Raw genomic sequence first — 19183 nt, forward strand, 5'->3', positions numbered from 1 at the left:
GGGTTTAATATTTTTCCTAGAACTTTTTTTTTTTTTTTTTTTTTTTTTTTTTTTTTATTTAAAAAAAAAAAAAAAAAAAAAAAAAAAAAAAAAAAAAAGCTCAGTAAATTGATTGCACTATTTCCACATTGCCAAAGAGCCAGGGAGGTAAAGCGAGGCTCTCCCCTGACTGCAGAGGATATCGGAAACAGGGCTAGCCTACGAGCTTTGATAAAATGCAATGAATCCTAAAAATTACAGGATGAGATTGTAGGAATATAGTTCTTCGGTTACAAAAAAAATAGAATGCAAGAGGGACAAAAGTGCTCAACTTGCAGTACAAGAGTTGCTGCTTCCATTTTTTCAGCTGCTCCTTTATGGCGTATGCGAGATGTCTGCAGCCAACTGTCTGTATCTTGGGAGGGGACAACATGAACTCAGGCCAATATATACCCAATATGAGAGAAACTGCCACTAGTAATGCAGCTGTTATCAAAGAAGAGAATAAAGGTGCAGGCTGGCCAGCTTCCTCCGTCTGGTGCCCCATAAAAGGGACCAGGTATGGGCTGTGGGAAGGGTTCCCACACAGGCAACAAACTTCTTCAGCCACTCAGGCATAAAGGCAGGCTCAGAGTTCCTCTGCAAATCATACAGTTCAAGGCAGAAGAGAAAAAGGTCATAGTTTTTAGAAATAGCATGACATCAGTGGGATTACATTTAAAGTGAGACTAAATTAAATACACAGAGTCTGGATACATTAGATCTCTATTAGGACTGTGACTTGGATCTCACTTGTTCTTTGCAGGTGATGCTCCCAGCAATGGCTTTTAGAAGAGCCTGGGACAGCCAAGTTCCCAATTCCAGTTAGATCCCGCTGTTAGGAGAGGTGAATGCCAACTGACAAGGGCAGACAAAATTCCGTTAACATTCCACTGCAGGATCGGAGGCCAAATTTAATCTCTCTAATCAGCGGACCTCGGTGCCTTCGTCTGGGTCAGCACTGATTAGAAGGGCAGTGCGCACCCAACTGTTCCACAAACAGGCACCAGGGTCTCCACTTGAGGCCACCAGCCTTCAGCCTCTGCCAACAGTTACAGCAGGCCCAAAAGCTGGGAAGGTCCTGGAGCAGGGTGGAAGTCTTTGCGAAGAAAAGGCACCAGGCTCACAAATATTAGTGCATAAATATATTTAAAAAAAAAAAGCAGTGGAGGGTGAAACAAACACCAACAGAAAGGCTGTCGGAGCCTTCGTGGCGTTCCTGTGCTTAGGAATGGCTTTTCTGAAAAGCAAAGAAATGCATGCTGCCATTTACTATTCACCTGCAGGCTACGGGGCACTTCGGAGTTCAGCTCTGGGGTCCTCCTCTGTACAAACGAAGTGAACAGAAACTATTTTCTGGGTGTTGACCTGATAATGAAGACATTAAGCATCTCACCTCACATATAAATTGCAATTTCAATTGACCTTTTCAAATCTGTGGTTCATAACGCAGGCGTGTGCCATTTCCTTCCCTATAAGCAATCACAAGAAAACTAGCAACGAGATACGTCCAGACAGACGGACACAAGTTAGCAGACCATTACTCCTCACCACTCAGCCCTTCACCTGCTCCAGCGTGCCGGAGGGTGGCGATTAGTGTCTGAAATATGGTGCCCTGAAATATGGTGGCATTTTGCCTGATGGCTTTCCTTCTTCATATAGCCTTTTTGAACCGTTCTAATGATTTTCTCTTATGTTTTGTTGCTTCCTATCACTGAAATTAACTCAACATTTCGTCTGTGTGGAAGACACAGCATACATTTTCCCCCTTCTATGTATGCTTATGTTCCACTAGCATTAATGGACATTACAGTCATGCACTGAGCACATACCACTATTAAGACTTCCTGAATTAAATACAGCAAGATCAAATGTTCCAGCAGAGCACAGCCATATAATAAATCGGGCTTCTAGTTTTCAGTACTACTTCTTTTAATATACCCAAGCAGTTTTTTAGGGGCCTTCCAGCACATTTTATTATTCATATACCACCCCAGCCCCAATCCTGCAATGTGACCTGTGTGGGCAGACCCTTGAGAATACGCACAGCTCCAACAACTACATAAGGGTCTACGAATGTAAATCAGATTACAAGATCTGGCTCTAAGTATACATCTCTCCTTCTCAAAGCCTGTCCCCCCATGAGTGGCTCATACTTTAGTCATCAATGGTAAATTATCTCAAACTGACATTAAGAGAAACTGACGTTAAAAAATACTTGCATACATTTCTTTAAATAAATATCCTTACATATGCTATTGCTAACATTCAGTATTACTAAAAGTGGAATCTCTCATTTTTTATTATTTCAAATTTCATTTACACAGTTTATGCCTCTTGTTTACAGTTATCTCTCTCTCTCTGTGCTTAGGAAAAGGCAAACACACAACTCTCTATTTCACTACTCTTTAGTCTGTTCTCTGCAGCTTCCAGTGCAGCCCTGGGAGAATGCTGCAGTGTCCTCTCACTGCAAACAAGCCAGGAACCGCTCATCTAGTTTAAAAAAAACCCCACAACTCTTGAATTTGCAAATAGATGCAAACAATTCTATTGGCTTCTGAGCTGGAAAACACGCTTTTACTAAACCTGTATTTGACATGATAGATCTTTTTATAATCCCATCGCAAGCCATTTTGAATTGCCTAAGCATGCTGCTGACTAGGATAGATGCTGCAAAAGAATTCTGAAAAGTTGGGAGGTCAAGTTTAAGTAAAATCCAAACTTCATCATTAAAAACACCCTGTAAATGTTTTACACATTGAAAATCAGATCTGTGTTTCTTCTTTGAGGGATGGCTCCTTTGCTTTCTTGCTGTAGGTAGCTAACTCCCACCTGCTGTTGAAATACCATTTGCAGTTTCATGCAAGCATTGGGAGTAATGGGGCGAAGACCATTTCCACTATATTGTGCGTTGAAAATCCAAAAGCCGGGTACCAGGACAGCAGTTACAATTTTGGGTCAAATGCCAGGTTCTGTCTTAAAAGAATACCACCCAAAAATTAACTGTCTTTTAAAAAAATGATTTACTTAACACCCAGGAGGGTCATACGGCCACAAGGGAAGGGCAAGCCCCTTCTTTGCAAATGCACAAGCTTCCCATACAATCAAATAGCAGAGCTGTCACATTTATTTTTTTCACCTTCTGAAGCACTAAAAAAAAATAATCCCCAAACGCCCAACTAATGCACTCATTTTCTTTTCAAACAAAGTGGTACTGGAACCCCAGTGGCCCCAGTACAGGCAGCACCTATGGGAACGGAGGCTGCCTTGTTGTTTCCTCAGGTCTGCAAGCATCTTCACGACAGGTTACGTGGCCGAGGTAGCCAGGTAAGCCAAAGAGACATTCCCTGGAAAAGAAATCTGAAGCTGCCTCCCCTCCCCGCGAATGTAAAAAGCATTTAACAAAAAGATTCAAGTGTTTTGTGTAGTGAGGAAGGGGGAAAGAAAAGCAGCTCTGTTTGTCCTCTCCAGGGATGTCTATTTTACTTCCTTATCTCATATTAATGAAATCAATGTCCCTACCAGCCCCAATCGTGGTCTCACAACCTTTCCAAATTACACCCATTGAGGGGTCCAACGTCACCCTGCACTGGTCGGGGCTTCTCAAGCTCTCATCTTCACCGGTCCTATAGCCATGGGAGCATGCGGCTGCTCAGCAGAGGTTGGTGAATAGCAGCACCTTCAATTAAGTGGAGCAAAAGCTCATTACATTATAAACTGCCACTTCTGTTAGCCTTTCTGCTGAGATGACCAAAGACAGAGTGCACGGGGCAGCTGACCTATTTGCCTTACTCTTGGATGCAAACCAGGCAAGACAAGATCAAGATCTATTGGTACAGCAGTGGAGGAGGGAACATTTATAATGATGGATTTCTCTTCCTCTCTCCCCTAACAGATAAAGAGACTTTTGTTTTGCTGATACGATCCTAGCACCTTTCACAGGCACTACATTTGTTTAAATTAAAAACAAGAAAGGCAGAGACACTGAGCACTCTGTATCTGGTCAGTAGATTTCTGTCAGAATCAATAAAAGGGTGTGCAACATATGGAAAGGCATTTTAATAACAGCAGAATTAAGCTGAGTTTAATAAGAGTGCTTTGTGCTACCTTTTGCATTTAAAATATTTCAGTGAGCCATCAAAATAAGTTTATTCACACGGCTTTAATAAAGGTTTAACCCTGCAGCGGAAACAATTAAAAAGTCAGCATTTGCCAGCGGTTACCGCAGTGGTGTGTAGCTTATTGTGGCATTCAGGCTGTTGCTAAATCCTCCTGCTGCTTCCTCCACAATAGTGATGTGTGGCCTGCGAAATGAGCACTGCGTTTCAAGAACCAAGGTGCCGCAATCTATACTGGGCATGGGGGTGGAGGAAAGGAGCGGGGTGAGGGGAGGTGTCTCTCTTCTCCTCCAGTTCCCCACAACAGCCCAGATCTAACCCCCTGCAGAGCTCACTCTTGTCTCCAGCTGCGGAGGAACCCCTTTTAGCAAAGATGCCTCAGGCACAGCCTGCTCACTGGCATTTCACCCCACATTCCCAAGCAGTAAGGGACCTGCCCAGCACGAGGACAGGAACACCGTGCTCAGCTGTTGCTCTGCTATGGCCACCACGGAAAACACTGTAGCATCCTCCCCCCTCAACCTGTTGCAGGACCAAAGGTAGAGAAACAGTCAAAAGGTTAGTAGGTTAGTAGCTGCCAACTTCTTTCCCTTGTGGGCCTCCTGGACTTCCCTACGTTTCTGTAAAATTCAGCTGTGCTTTATGGGTCACGAAGATGGGGTCAAGCCTTATAAAATGGCTTCAAGAGCGCTCAGTCGAGCCCTTCCATTGCTCTTCTCTCCTTGGGGCTCCTTGACCTGGGCCAGGGAGTTGAGCAGGGAGTTCTTACCTGCTCTTGGTGCACAAAGCTGCCAGCGCTGGACTTGGGCTGCTGGCAGCAACCAGCCCATGACAGCAGGGGACATCTTTGTACCCCAGCCAGGCACCCTTTCCCAGCACAGCTCCTTTTGAAGGAAATCATGAGATGAGACGCATGTTTAGCTTGAAACTAAGAACGAACGTTTTCTGCTTTGTAGCCATCTCTGGGACACTCATAGTTTCCTCCAAATCACAGTCTGTGCTGTTGCAACCTGTGATTAACATAACAGCTAAATTATGGTACCATCCATGTCTCTGGTGCCTGACTCCCAGTCCACACTCTCTAGACCCATTCAATGTACTGTCCAATTCCAAGCTCAGACATTCCCTGAGTGACCCCCCTGGATCATCTCCTCCATCACTTCCAAACATACTCTCACTGATTTCAGGGTTCACATTTCCATCTTGCACCTTTTCTTGCTTGCACTCTGTCTGCTTAGCAATATCCTTCCAAAATGTCCCTCTTTTTTGTGTGCTACCATCTCTCCTTTGCATCCTCCTGTGCTACCTTCTCTGCAGCCTTCATCGCGGACTCCTCAGAGTAAGGACAAAGCCAGAGGTTGCTTTTAATTGAAGGGGAAAAAAGTGAAGGCAGTCCTTAAAAGAATTCTCAAACCTCCTGTTATACACAGAGAGTCTAATAACTAAGAGAGCAGCTTTTCATGGGAGCCTTAAAAACACAGAAACACAGTTAGTGCTGAAACTTCATCTTTTCCATACCCAACTTCAGCAAAAAAGGCAGTTAAGCCTGAGCTGCAGAGGGCACAGGAATGGAACACAGGAAATTTATGAGCTCCCAGAATTAAAACATTCCTGCGAGAAAGGTAGAAACGGCTTGTGGTGGGTCCTTTATGGGAGGAGGAAGGGAAAGCAAATGACCTTAAGAGATCTGTCAGGGAACACATTAAGGCACTGGCTCTGTGCACGGTGCCGGGAGCACAAGAAGCTTCTCATCATCCCTCTGCTACTCAGAGTCACTGCGGAGCCTCCAGCTAGGCCAGGCAGGGACCAGCACCTTCTGTCTGTCGAGCAGATGAGGGAGACTGCAAAACTCTGCCAGAACAAGAAGTTAAAAAGGGGAACAAAATCGGATGCAAACCCCAGGGTGCAAACAAAACGGGTACACTAACCAAGGGGTTCTGGTCTTCTTTATGATCCCAAGTTTTGCAAGCATCAGCCATAATAACAATATTACTCCCAATGAGGTATCTACAAATAAATTCCATGCTAAACTGCATTAAATAAGATATTCTAGACTGAATACTATTGTAAAAAATAAACATTTGTCAATACAGGGTAATTTTTTAAGCAAAGACAGCATCGAATGTACTCTTATTAAGACAACTAAACAAAGGTAATTTTTAAGACCCATATTCAAGCCATTCCAAAAATATGATAAAGTTATGCTCTATTATGATAATGCAGCATTCTACTATCATATGACTAGGAAGCAGACATACACACAGACATTTACAAAATAATGACACATTAAGAGCTTCACATGCTATTTACTATTGTCTTAACATAATGTTTGTTTTCAAGACGCTTTTCAAGCGTTTATCCAGTTCCTCATAACTGCTGGGAGGTAATTACCTAATAAACTAGGTAATTTCTAAGACAATATTTTAAGTTTAAAATTCTATTTTAGTTCCAAATTGATTTTTGCTTCTTTTTTTTTTTTTTAATTTAGCTTCATAGAAATGAGTTTTAATTTTTTGCCCCCCAACCAGTTCTGAGGAACACATACATCCAGCTGAGACCTTGTATGACATATTTAAACCCAAAGCAAATTTTTACGTTCAAGATATAAACCCCAGAAAATAGGGATTTATAATGAAAACATTGACAGGCATTTAACCATAGCCATACCAGTGGCTTTTGCTCTACTACATACCAGTCTTACTTTTATTTTCTTTCAGACCATGTGAAGAGACATCTGTAATAGTACATCTTTGGCGATACACGTTACGGAAAGCTATGGGAAAGTTATAACATACATTATGGAAACTGTATCTCTGAACATACAAACATACTATATGAAACGTTTAGACATATTTAAGTTACACAAAGATTGATAGTAAGTACCACACACGAGACTAGGTCTTTTCTAGACTTTTAGTTGTTAAAGCCAGATCTGGCAAACACTATACATGCACAGATAATTTCACTGACGTGAGCAGTTTTGAGAGTTCAGAAGGAGAAACTCATACAAATAACTCGTGTAACTGTTTGCAAGATCTGCTCCTAAAAGTAATCCTTTATGTTAACAGATTACCACTAAAAATCCAATTTTGAGACTCAGTAATTTTTTGTTCACTAACTATTCATTTCCATTTTATGGAAAGACATTATGCTGAACTTGGAATTAACCAAGATTTAATAGAACAAGTTATGAGAAACTATACTATAGACATTTCCTTAATAAAGACTTACACCATATGCCCAGCACCATCTTCATACAGATGTATTGTAATTTAACCTAATCCTAGAAAAGTATGGTTTCCTACTAGTAGTTATTTTAGTAATTAAACACTTGACAACAATTTAATATTATCTAGGACTTTATTATTTCATACAGAAAAAAAACCCCCAAAACTAAGTCTATCCCTGTAATTTTTTCATCATTACTTTTACTTAATTTTACAAGCACCATAATTTTCTTTGATCTACAGGAGAGGAAAAGCCAAATTATCTCATGCAAAAAAATGTGATGTAAGCAGCACAACATTCAAAGTGTTAAAGAAATAAAGGATTTTTTTAAAAAAAGAGAACCCATAATAATTAAAAGACACAGCAAAGCAAAATAAGCTATCTTTTTTACTTTATAGATTGGTGGTCTGCTACAGAAAACATATGTACATGGAATCTGCATAATCATTACTTGTATCAGTTACTTGCTGGTATGCACTAAAGCAGCTGAAATAGTTTTTACATTAAATTTTTGGGAGGGTTTGTGGTGGTTTTGGGTTGGTGGGTTTGTTGGGTTTTTTTTTAAGATTTGGTTTCTGTGAAATAAATCCTGGCAGGTGCTGAGTGCATCCTACATTTCCAAAGAAATTTAGAGCATTCAACACTAATGAAGAGGGCTCAAGGAGCAACACTTCCACATCACGGGGCAGACACAGCGGAGGAGCTGGAATCATTACTGGAAATGAAGAAGCCTTGAACCAACGTGAAGGGACTTTGCATATAAGCACAGACTGATGTGATTTTTCTCAATGCTCACGCTTTTCTTAAAATACTTGTAAATGTTCCCAAGGTCTCGAGGTATACTTTATGTATTAATGACTCCTAAATGGGAAGCTTTTCCTATAGTGCTGGTTGTGCAAAAGAGCATATGCTTAGTGCCATCTACTGGGAACGCCTGCTTGTACTCTGAATTTACCATGGCAGCCAGTTAAAAAGGTTACGGGCAAACCGTGCACTAGCTTTGCACACATTGAAACGGTTATCAGACAAGAAAAAAAAAAAAAAAATTATTTCAAATTTCATTTACACAGTTTATGCCTCTTGTTTACAGTTATCTCTCTCTCTCTGTGCTTAGGAAAAGGCAAACACACAACTCTCTATTTCACTACTCTTTAGTCTGTTCTCTGCAGCTTCCAGTGCAGCCCTGGGAGAATGCTGCAGTGTCCTCTCACTGCAAACAAGCCAGGAACCGCTCAGATAGTTTAAAAAAAACCCCACAACTCTTGAATTTGCAAATAGATGCAAACAATTCTATTGGCTTCTGAGCTGGAAAACACGCTTTTACTAAACCTGTATTTGACATGATAGATCTTTTTATAATCCCATCGCAAGCCATTTTGAATTGCCTAAGCATGCTGCTGACTAGGATAGATGCTGCAAAAGAATTCTGAAAAGTTGGGAGGTCAAGTTTAAGTAAAATCCAAACTTCATCATTAAAAACACCCTGTAAATGTTTTACACATTGAAAATCAGATCTGTGTTTCTTCTTTGAGGGATGGCTCCTTTGCTTTCTTGCTGTAGGTAGCTAACTCCCACCTGCTGTTGAAATACCATTTGCAGTTTCATGCAAGCATTGGGAGTAATGGGGCGAAGACCATTTCCACTATATTGTGCGTTGAAAATCCAAAAGCCGGGTACCAGGACAGCAGTTACAATTTTGGGTCAAATGCCAGGTTCTGTCTTAAAAGAATACCACCCAAAAATTAACTGTCTTTTAAAAAAATGATTTACTTAACACCCAGGAGGGTCATACGGCCACAAGGGAAGGGCAAGCCCCTTCTTTGCAAATGCACAAGCTTCCCATACAATCAAATAGCAGAGCTGTCACATTTATTTTTTTCACCTTCTGAAGCACTAAAAAAAAATAATCCCCAAACGCCCAACTAATGCACTCATTTTCTTTTCAAACAAAGTGGTACTGGAACCCCAGTGGCCCCAGTACAGGCAGCACCTATGGGAACGGAGGCTGCCTTGTTGTTTCCTCAGGTCTGCAAGCATCTTCACGACAGGTTACGTGGCCGAGGTAGCCAGGTAAGCCAAAGAGACATTCCCTGGAAAAGAAATCTGAAGCTGCCTCCCCTCCCCGCGAATGTAAAAAGCATTTAACAAAAAGATTCAAGTGTTTTGTGTAGTGAGGAAGGGGGAAAGAAAAGCAGCTCTGTTTGTCCTCTCCAGGGATGTCTATTTTACTTCCTTATCTCATATTAATGAAATCAATGTCCCTACCAGCCCCAATCGTGGTCTCACAACCTTTCCAAATTACACCCATTGAGGGGTCCAACGTCACCCTGCACTGGTCGGGGCTTCTCAAGCTCTCATCTTCACCGGTCCTATAGCCATGGGAGCATGCGGCTGCTCAGCAGAGGTTGGTGAATAGCAGCACCTTCAATTAAGTGGAGCAAAAGCTCATTACATTATAAACTGCCACTTCTGTTAGCCTTTCTGCTGAGATGACCAAAGACAGAGTGCACGGGGCAGCTGACCTATTTGCCTTACTCTTGGATGCAAACCAGGCAAGACAAGATCAAGATCTATTGGTACAGCAGTGGAGGAGGGAACATTTATAATGATGGATTTCTCTTCCTCTCTCCCCTAACAGATAAAGAGACTTTTGTTTTGCTGATACGATCCTAGCACCTTTCACAGGCACTACATTTGTTTAAATTAAAAACAAGAAAGGCAGAGACACTGAGCACTCTGTATCTGGTCAGTAGATTTCTGTCAGAATCAATAAAAGGGTGTGCAACATATGGAAAGGCATTTTAATAACAGCAGAATTAAGCTGAGTTTAATAAGAGTGCTTTGTGCTACCTTTTGCATTTAAAATATTTCAGTGAGCCATCAAAATAAGTTTATTCACACGGCTTTAATAAAGGTTTAACCCTGCAGCGGAAACAATTAAAAAGTCAGCATTTGCCAGCGGTTACCGCAGTGGTGTGTAGCTTATTGTGGCATTCAGGCTGTTGCTAAATCCTCCTGCTGCTTCCTCCACAATAGTGATGTGTGGCCTGCGAAATGAGCACTGCGTTTCAAGAACCAAGGTGCCGCAATCTATACTGGGCATGGGGGTGGAGGAAAGGAGCGGGGTGAGGGGAGGTGTCTCTCTTCTCCTCCAGTTCCCCACAACAGCCCAGATCTAACCCCCTGCAGAGCTCACTCTTGTCTCCAGCTGCGGAGGAACCCCTTTTAGCAAAGATGCCTCAGGCACAGCCTGCTCACTGGCATTTCACCCCACATTCCCAAGCAGTAAGGGACCTGCCCAGCACGAGGACAGGAACACCGTGCTCAGCTGTTGCTCTGCTATGGCCACCACGGAAAACACTGTAGCATCCTCCCCCCTCAACCTGTTGCAGGACCAAAGGTAGAGAAACAGTCAAAAGGTTAGTAGGTTAGTAGCTGCCAACTTCTTTCCCTTGTGGGCCTCCTGGACTTCCCTACGTTTCTGTAAAATTCAGCTGTGCTTTATGGGTCACGAAGATGGGGTCAAGCCTTATAAAATGGCTTCAAGAGCGCTCAGTCGAGCCCTTCCATTGCTCTTCTCTCCTTGGGGCTCCTTGACCTGGGCCAGGGAGTTGAGCAGGGAGTTCTTACCTGCTCTTGGTGCACAAAGCTGCCAGCGCTGGACTTGGGCTGCTGGCAGCAACCAGCCCATGACAGCAGGGGACATCTTTGTACCCCAGCCAGGCACCCTTTCCCAGCACAGCTCCTTTTGAAGGAAATCATGAGATGAGACGCATGTTTAGCTTGAAACTAAGAACGAACGTTTTCTGCTTTGTAGCCATCTCTGGGACACTCATAGTTTCCTCCAAATCACAGTCTGTGCTGTTGCAACCTGTGATTAACATAACAGCTAAATTATGGTACCATCCATGTCTCTGGTGCCTGACTCCCAGTCCACACTCTCTAGACCCATTCAATGTACTGTCCAATTCCAAGCTCAGACATTCCCTGAGTGACCCCCCTGGATCATCTCCTCCATCACTTCCAAACATACTCTCACTGATTTCAGGGTTCACATTTCCATCTTGCACCTTTTCTTGCTTGCACTCTGTCTGCTTAGCAATATCCTTCCAAAATGTCCCTCTTTTTTGTGTGCTACCATCTCTCCTTTGCATCCTCCTGTGCTACCTTCTCTGCAGCCTTCATCGCGGACTCCTCAGAGTAAGGACAAAGCCAGAGGTTGCTTTTAATTGAAGGGGAAAAAAGTGAAGGCAGTCCTTAAAAGAATTCTCAAACCTCCTGTTATACACAGAGAGTCTAATAACTAAGAGAGCAGCTTTTCATGGGAGCCTTAAAAACACAGAAACACAGTTAGTGCTGAAACTTCATCTTTTCCATACCCAACTTCAGCAAAAAAGGCAGTTAAGCCTGAGCTGCAGAGGGCACAGGAATGGAACACAGGAAATTTATGAGCTCCCAGAATTAAAACATTCCTGCGAGAAAGGTAGAAACGGCTTGTGGTGGGTCCTTTATGGGAGGAGGAAGGGAAAGCAAATGACCTTAAGAGATCTGTCAGGGAACACATTAAGGCACTGGCTCTGTGCACGGTGCCGGGAGCACAAGAAGCTTCTCATCATCCCTCTGCTACTCAGAGTCACTGCGGAGCCTCCAGCTAGGCCAGGCAGGGACCAGCACCTTCTGTCTGTCGAGCAGATGAGGGAGACTGCAAAACTCTGCCAGAACAAGAAGTTAAAAAGGGGAACAAAATCGGATGCAAACCCCAGGGTGCAAACAAAACGGGTACACTAACCAAGGGGTTCTGGTCTTCTTTATGATCCCAAGTTTTGCAAGCATCAGCCATAATAACAATATTACTCCCAATGAGGTATCTACAAATAAATTCCATGCTAAACTGCATTAAATAAGATATTCTAGACTGAATACTATTGTAAAAAATAAACATTTGTCAATACAGGGTAATTTTTTAAGCAAAGACAGCATCGAATGTACTCTTATTAAGACAACTAAACAAAGGTAATTTTTAAGACCCATATTCAAGCCATTCCAAAAATATGATAAAGTTATGCTCTATTATGATAATGCAGCATTCTACTATCATATGACTAGGAAGCAGACATACACACAGACATTTACAAAATAATGACACATTAAGAGCTTCACATGCTATTTACTATTGTCTTAACATAATGTTTGTTTTCAAGACGCTTTTCAAGCGTTTATCCAGTTCCTCATAACTGCTGGGAGGTAATTACCTAATAAACTAGGTAATTTCTAAGACAATATTTTAAGTTTAAAATTCTATTTTAGTTCCAAATTGATTTTTGCTTCTTTTTTTTTTTTTTAATTTAGCTTCATAGAAATGAGTTTTAATTTTTTGCCCCCCAACCAGTTCTGAGGAACACATACATCCAGCTGAGACCTTGTATGACATATTTAAACCCAAAGCAAATTTTTACGTTCAAGATATAAACCCCAGAAAATAGGGATTTATAATGAAAACATTGACAGGCATTTAACCATAGCCATACCAGTGGCTTTTGCTCTACTACATACCAGTCTTACTTTTATTTTCTTTCAGACCATGTGAAGAGACATCTGTAATAGTACATCTTTGGCGATACACGTTACGGAAAGCTATGGGAAAGTTATAACATACATTATGGAAACTGTATCTCTGAACATACAAACATACTATATGAAACGTTTAGACATATTTAAGTTACACAAAGATTGATAGTAAGTACCACACACGAGACTAGGTCTTTTCTAGACTTTTAGTTGTTAAAGCCAGATCTGGCAAACACTATACATGCACAGATAATTTCACTGACGTGAGCAGTTTTGAGAGTTCAGAAGGAGAAACTCATACAAATAACTCGTGTAACTGTTTGCAAGATCTGCTCCTAAAAGTAATCCTTTATGTTAACAGATTACCACTAAAAATCCAATTTTGAGACTCAGTAATTTTTTGTTCACTAACTATTCATTTCCATTTTATGGAAAGACATTATGCTGAACTTGGAATTAACCAAGATTTAATAGAACAAGTTATGAGAAACTATACTATAGACATTTCCTTAATAAAGACTTACACCATATGCCCAGCACCATCTTCATACAGATGTATTGTAATTTAACCTAATCCTAGAAAAGTATGGTTTCCTACTAGTAGTTATTTTAGTAATTAAACACTTGACAACAATTTAATATTATCTAGGACTTTATTATTTCATACAGAAAAAAAACCCCCAAAACTAAGTCTATCCCTGTAATTTTTTCATCATTACTTTTACTTAATTTTACAAGCACCATAATTTTCTTTGATCTACAGGAGAGGAAAAGCCAAATTATCTCATGCAAAAAAATGTGATGTAAGCAGCACAACATTCAAAGTGTTAAAGAAATAAAGGATTTTTTTAAAAAAAGAGAACCCATAATAATTAAAAGACACAGCAAAGCAAAATAAGCTATCTTTTTTACTTTATAGATTGGTGGTCTGCTACAGAAAACATATGTACATGGAATCTGCATAATCATTACTTGTATCAGTTACTTGCTGGTATGCACTAAAGCAGCTGAAATAGTTTTTACATTAAATTTTTGGGAGGGTTTGTGGTGGTTTTGGGTTGGTGGGTTTGTTGGGTTTTTTTTTAAGATTTGGTTTCTGTGAAATAAATCCTGGCAGGTGCTGAGTGCATCCTACATTTCCAAAGAAATTTAGAGCATTCAACACTAATGAAGAGGGCTCAAGGAGCAACACTTCCACATCACGGGGCAGACACAGCGGAGGAGCTGGAATCATTACTGGAAATGAAGAAGCCTTGAACCAACGTGAAGGGACTTTGCATATAAGCACAGACTGATGTGATTTTTCTCAATGCTCACGCTTTTCTTAAAATACTTGTAAATGTTCCCAAGTTCTCGAGGTATACTTTATGTATTAATGACTCCTAAATGGGAAGCTTTTCCTATAGTGCTGGTTGTGCAAAAGAGCATATGCTTAGTGCCATCTACTGGGAACGCCTGCTTGTACTCTGAATTTACCATGGCAGCCAGTTAAAAAGGTTACGGGCAAACCGTGCACTAGCTTTGCACACATTGAAACGGTTATCAGACAAGAAAAAAAAAAAAAAAAAAAAAGTTAAAAATACAATTTGGAAGAATAGATCAGCACTCCAGGCGCTAATATACAAATAGAAAAAGAGCAAGTAAAAACCCTTCACTAGCACGTGCTTACAAAACAGCCTTTCGAAGGAGACAGAAGATCATCCTTATTCTAAGATACCTCGCAACGGTATTTCATTCATTTAACTTTTTGGGGGAAAAAAACCCTCACTTATTTCTCATCTACATCTGTAACTTAATATTAAATATAAAGCAAATATTGCACCGTATTGCTTTGTTTCGTACAGGAAGGACAGAGGTACCACTCCAAGCACAGGAACTGAAATGATCCTTTAATTCAAGTCCTTGTCCTGCAAATATTTAACTGTATGGAGTTTAAAACTGCGTGTCAAAGCCCAGCTTACAGCTCCGCCGGCACTTTGCTCCCTTACACTGAGTGGGCAGAGGTTTCCAGAAGGTTAGAAAATCTCCTTCTATAAGGAATTTGCCTTTCAAGCAGAAGAAGACTGTCCCAGACCCGGTGGGCACACAGCACGGGGCTATGGCTGCGGGGCTGCAACTCGCACTGAACTGGCTGCTGGGAAAAGGGCTGACTTAAAGAGTTTGCGTTATAAAAAAGTCATGAGAATTCGGGGCGTTTTCTGTATATTCAAAAGTTAAAGTCACAGTGCATTGTGGCATTTAAGCAGATGTTGGCTCTAGATCTCATTCCCATGTTTAATTTGATACACGCTATACCGCTTACTTGTAACCCCCTCAACACACCACACACAAGAAAAACCAAACCGAAGGCAAAGCAAGCCTACGTTAATTTATAAGCATCTGGGGAATTTAGATTACTCTTAAAATATGTGAGATATGTGATTGTATATTATTCCACTGTTAGCAGATGAATTTGGGTTTATGAGACAGATACATTATATATAAAGCAGCCAGTCAGTGGAACTCAATCTATTAATGTTTGCATGGTTATGGATCAAAGGGACAGGAATAAAAAGTAATGTTATGAGTTTTATTCCAAAATGTGACTACTGGATTGTACCAGGAAAACAATTTGACACAATAGCTAACCTAATGCTTCGCAAACAGGTACGTGATAGATAAAGCCTGCCATGAGCCGTGTTTCCAGCTGACCAATTTTGAGATCTCCTTTTCAGAGCAGGAACAAAATGGCCAGAAGATTGAGTGCCCCCATTTTAAGGTAGACATCAGCAATATGAGCAGGCATCAAAAGGTGCATAATGAGGGCTAAGGAAATTTGCTTACCCTATATTTTTTGGATTTAAAATCTGGCTCAGCAGCAAATGCAACAGGAAACCAAGGTCAGGCTGACACAATGTGGGCTATTCTGCCTCTTCCTCAATATGTGTTTGCAGCTCCTATCTAGGTTAATGGGAATTTTGTGCACATGTGGGGGGAAACAGAACACAAATGTTGCAAAAATTGAACTCAGATTTAGTTCAAATAAAGTGTAATCAGCTTTAGAAAAATCCATCAGCTTGAAAACCGATGTCTTATCACTGAAAAAATCTTTAAAACATCGCCTCCATATGCTTGTTAAGTCCAGATCTGGGAAAAAGTACTCACAACATTTTGCACCCTTATGAACCAGTTGTGAGTGCAGTACAAACACCCAAGCTGGTTCTTTTTTGCTGCTTCAAATACTGATCAGGCAGGATTGTATCTTTTTTATTTGGGTGTCAAAAAAATTCCTAGTAATATTCCCAATTAACTCAGTGCAGCTCTTATTTTCTCCTACATAACCACGCACACTGACATTATTATGCAGACATTACAGGTATTGTTGCTGTGGAAGTGAAACACAAAACACTCATTAGGTTGAGGGTTTTCATGATATCACCAGCTCATGGAGATGGGGTCTTATGGCACCCTTCACAGAGCTAATGGCAGAAACTGGACATTATATGAAAAGCGCAGCTGCATCTGGGCATTAAATTGCATGTTTCCATTTATTTCTTTAGAAAAGTGTCATGTAACTAAGGAGAATGTTCTCAGAGGAATGAAAGAATTACATTTTAAATTCTGCACACATTTTGTACATAATTGTTGGTGCAACACGTTTTATTTATAATAAAAATGTGAAAAGGGACACATGGAGTGTAACTATAGTACACTGCTAAAGATTTTGGAAAATATTTTGAAATGCTATGATTTATGCTAAATTCTATTATGCATCTTTAAAAAAAAACATATGGCATTGAACACAATTGATTTTCAATTTCATTCTGCTGTTTGTGTGAAGAATGAGGAAAATAATGAAAAAATTGAAAGAGACTATATTGGACAAGGAAGATGGAGAGCGTTTCCAAGCATCCTAAAATCTAGGATATGAAAACCCTCACCCAAGCCAGTGACTTTCACCAAAGGAAAGCAAACAAACTTCTGGTTCAAAGGAAAATTTAAACAAACCAGAGCAACCCATAGTACACGTTTCCTGCAGCAGAGACACCCATTCCTAAAAGGGCCTTCATTACGCATGACACAACAAGCAGCACCCATTCAACCTGAGGGAAGCCCACAGGCTCGCAGGGCCACTGGCTGGCTCTTTGTCACCAAATGCAGCAGGTTGAATGCAGACATCACTGTGATATCCTCACCAACAAAACCAGAGCCAAAGAACAGGGGCAAGAGCTGAGTAGGGAAGAAAAAGAAAAAAAAAAAAAAAAAAAAGAAAAAAAAATAAGATGAGAACAAATTAAAACATCAAAAATGTTAAGATACATTCACAGAAAAAACAATGCTTACAATTTTATGAGACCATCACATGGAAGTACAATTCTAAATGCACTTTTCTCGGTAAGTTTAGCCCATTTCTGACACACACCCTCCTAATATTTTTATATATATTACATAGTATTCAGTGAAACAGATTTCTATGCTACCAAGTGAGAGGGAGGGGTAATTTTTATAGGAGGCATTCACAGCAGCTGATTTAGATACATAACTTGGAGTAACTCGGGGTAGCAACCTCCATGGTCACGAGAATGGAAATTGTAAGGGAGAAACCTCAGGACCACAGCTAGATAGCAGGAATCCCGCTTTGAACACCCAGGAATTCCGGGCAGATCAAACATGCAGGCTCTTCTGTTTATTTTATTCAAGGCAAAATCACTCTCCACAACATTTCTGAATGGTGAATGCTGGAAACCAGTCACTGCTAAAAATTCTTCTTTTGCTGACTTGTTTGAGGAACGTGACATTTCATTGTAATAAACTTGCCAGATATTTTAAAACCACAACTTCTTTTTTTTTTTTTTTTTTAAAGGCAGGAAATAATTCGCATTGTAAACTGTCCATGAGATATATTTAAACAATCTTCCGGCCAGTTTAAATATAGCAAACAGAGAGATGGCAGTCGCAAGATTTGATTTTAGAAGGATTTTAATGCATGAATACTAATTGCTTCATTTACCCACGGTAGGAAAGAGGAAACGCAGCTGCCTTATAGCCCGGCCATTCATAGCCCCTTTGCTTCAGATTATGTGGCATCGGGGACCGGAGCCAACTCCCACCGAAGTCAGTAACAAAGCTCTCATGGACTCTGGTGGAAGCAGGATTAGGCCCCAGGTGGCTAATGAGCAGCAGGGCAGGACTCCCAGCCTTTGCCCAGATGCCTGCCTTCTTTTTTATGGGTGTCGCGGCAGAAGGGCTACGGGATGCAACAGCCCAGAGCAGGGGTTTGTCCTGGGCATTCCTTAACCAAAGAGAAGGGCGACAAAGATGGTGAGGGGTCTGGAGAGTAAGTCTTATGAGGAGCAGCTGAGGGAACTGGGGTTATTCAGCCTGGAGAAGAGGAGGCTGAGGGGAGACCTTATTGCTCTCTACAACTACCTGAAAGGAGGGTGTAGAGAGGGGGGGGGCGGTCTCTTTTCTCAAGTCACAGGCGACAGGACAAGAGGAAATGGCCTCAAGTTGCACCAGGGGAGGTTCAGGCTGGATATTAGGAAAAATTTTTTCACTGAAAGGGTTATCAGACATTGGAATGGGCTGCCCAGGGACTTTGTTGAGGCACCATCCGTGGATGTGTTGAAAAGACAGGTATGTGTAGTGCTGGGAGGTATGGTTTAGTGATGATGCTCCTTGTTTGTTGAGTGGGTGTCTATTTTTGTCAGTTAGGTTGACGGTTGGACAAGATGATCTTTAAGGTCCCTTCCAACCTAGAAGATTCTGTGATTCTGTGATTCTGAGAAGGTGACCACGGTCCCGTGGTGAAGAACGAGCACGTAGAACCCAAACCTGCTCTGGAGCCAATCTGAGGGAAACCCGCCTGCATTAACACGCCAGAGCTCTGCCTTCTCCAAACTAAACTCTGTGCTGCTTTTGTGGGGGGGAGGAATTAGGGTGGGGAGGGAGTGTATGTGTGTGAAGGTGGGCTCTGGATGGTGGACAGCCCGAGAGAGCCGGATCGCAGAAATAAAACATGTCGTTGTCACGAGTGACTGCAGAGTGACTTTAAAAAAAAACAAAAACAAAACCAAAAAAACCCAAACAAACAACAAAAAAACCCCCAAAAAATAATAACCAAACAAAGCAAGAGAGAATAACCCCCCGCCCCCCGAGCGAACCACCGGCTAACGACAGCCCTCGGGGTCCGCAGGCTGCCCCGCGGCCGCCCCCCCGGGCAAGGAGGGACCGAGCCCCGCTCCCCCGGCACCGGCACCGGCACCCCCCGC

The 19183-nt window shown here is 41.5% G+C and overlaps 1 protein-coding gene across 1 annotated transcript in view; it reads right to left on the reverse strand.

Annotated features, from left to right (window-relative positions):
- The window catches only part of MSRB3 (methionine sulfoxide reductase B3), a 77531-nt gene that overhangs the window by 56044 nt on the left and 2304 nt on the right, over positions 1–19183 (reverse strand). Inside the window, exon 2 of the mRNA XM_014964142.1 lies at positions 17015–17141. Within this exon, the coding sequence (XP_014819628.1) occupies positions 17015–17090 (76 nt within the window). The 5' untranslated portion in view covers positions 17091–17141. The remainder of the gene's footprint in view (positions 1–17014; positions 17142–19183) is intronic.

Source organism: Calidris pugnax, unplaced genomic scaffold (assembly GCF_001431845.1).
Source record: "Calidris pugnax isolate Ruff unplaced genomic scaffold, ASM143184v1 scaffold44, whole genome shotgun sequence".
NCBI lineage: Eukaryota > Metazoa > Chordata > Aves > Charadriiformes > Scolopacidae > Calidris > Calidris pugnax.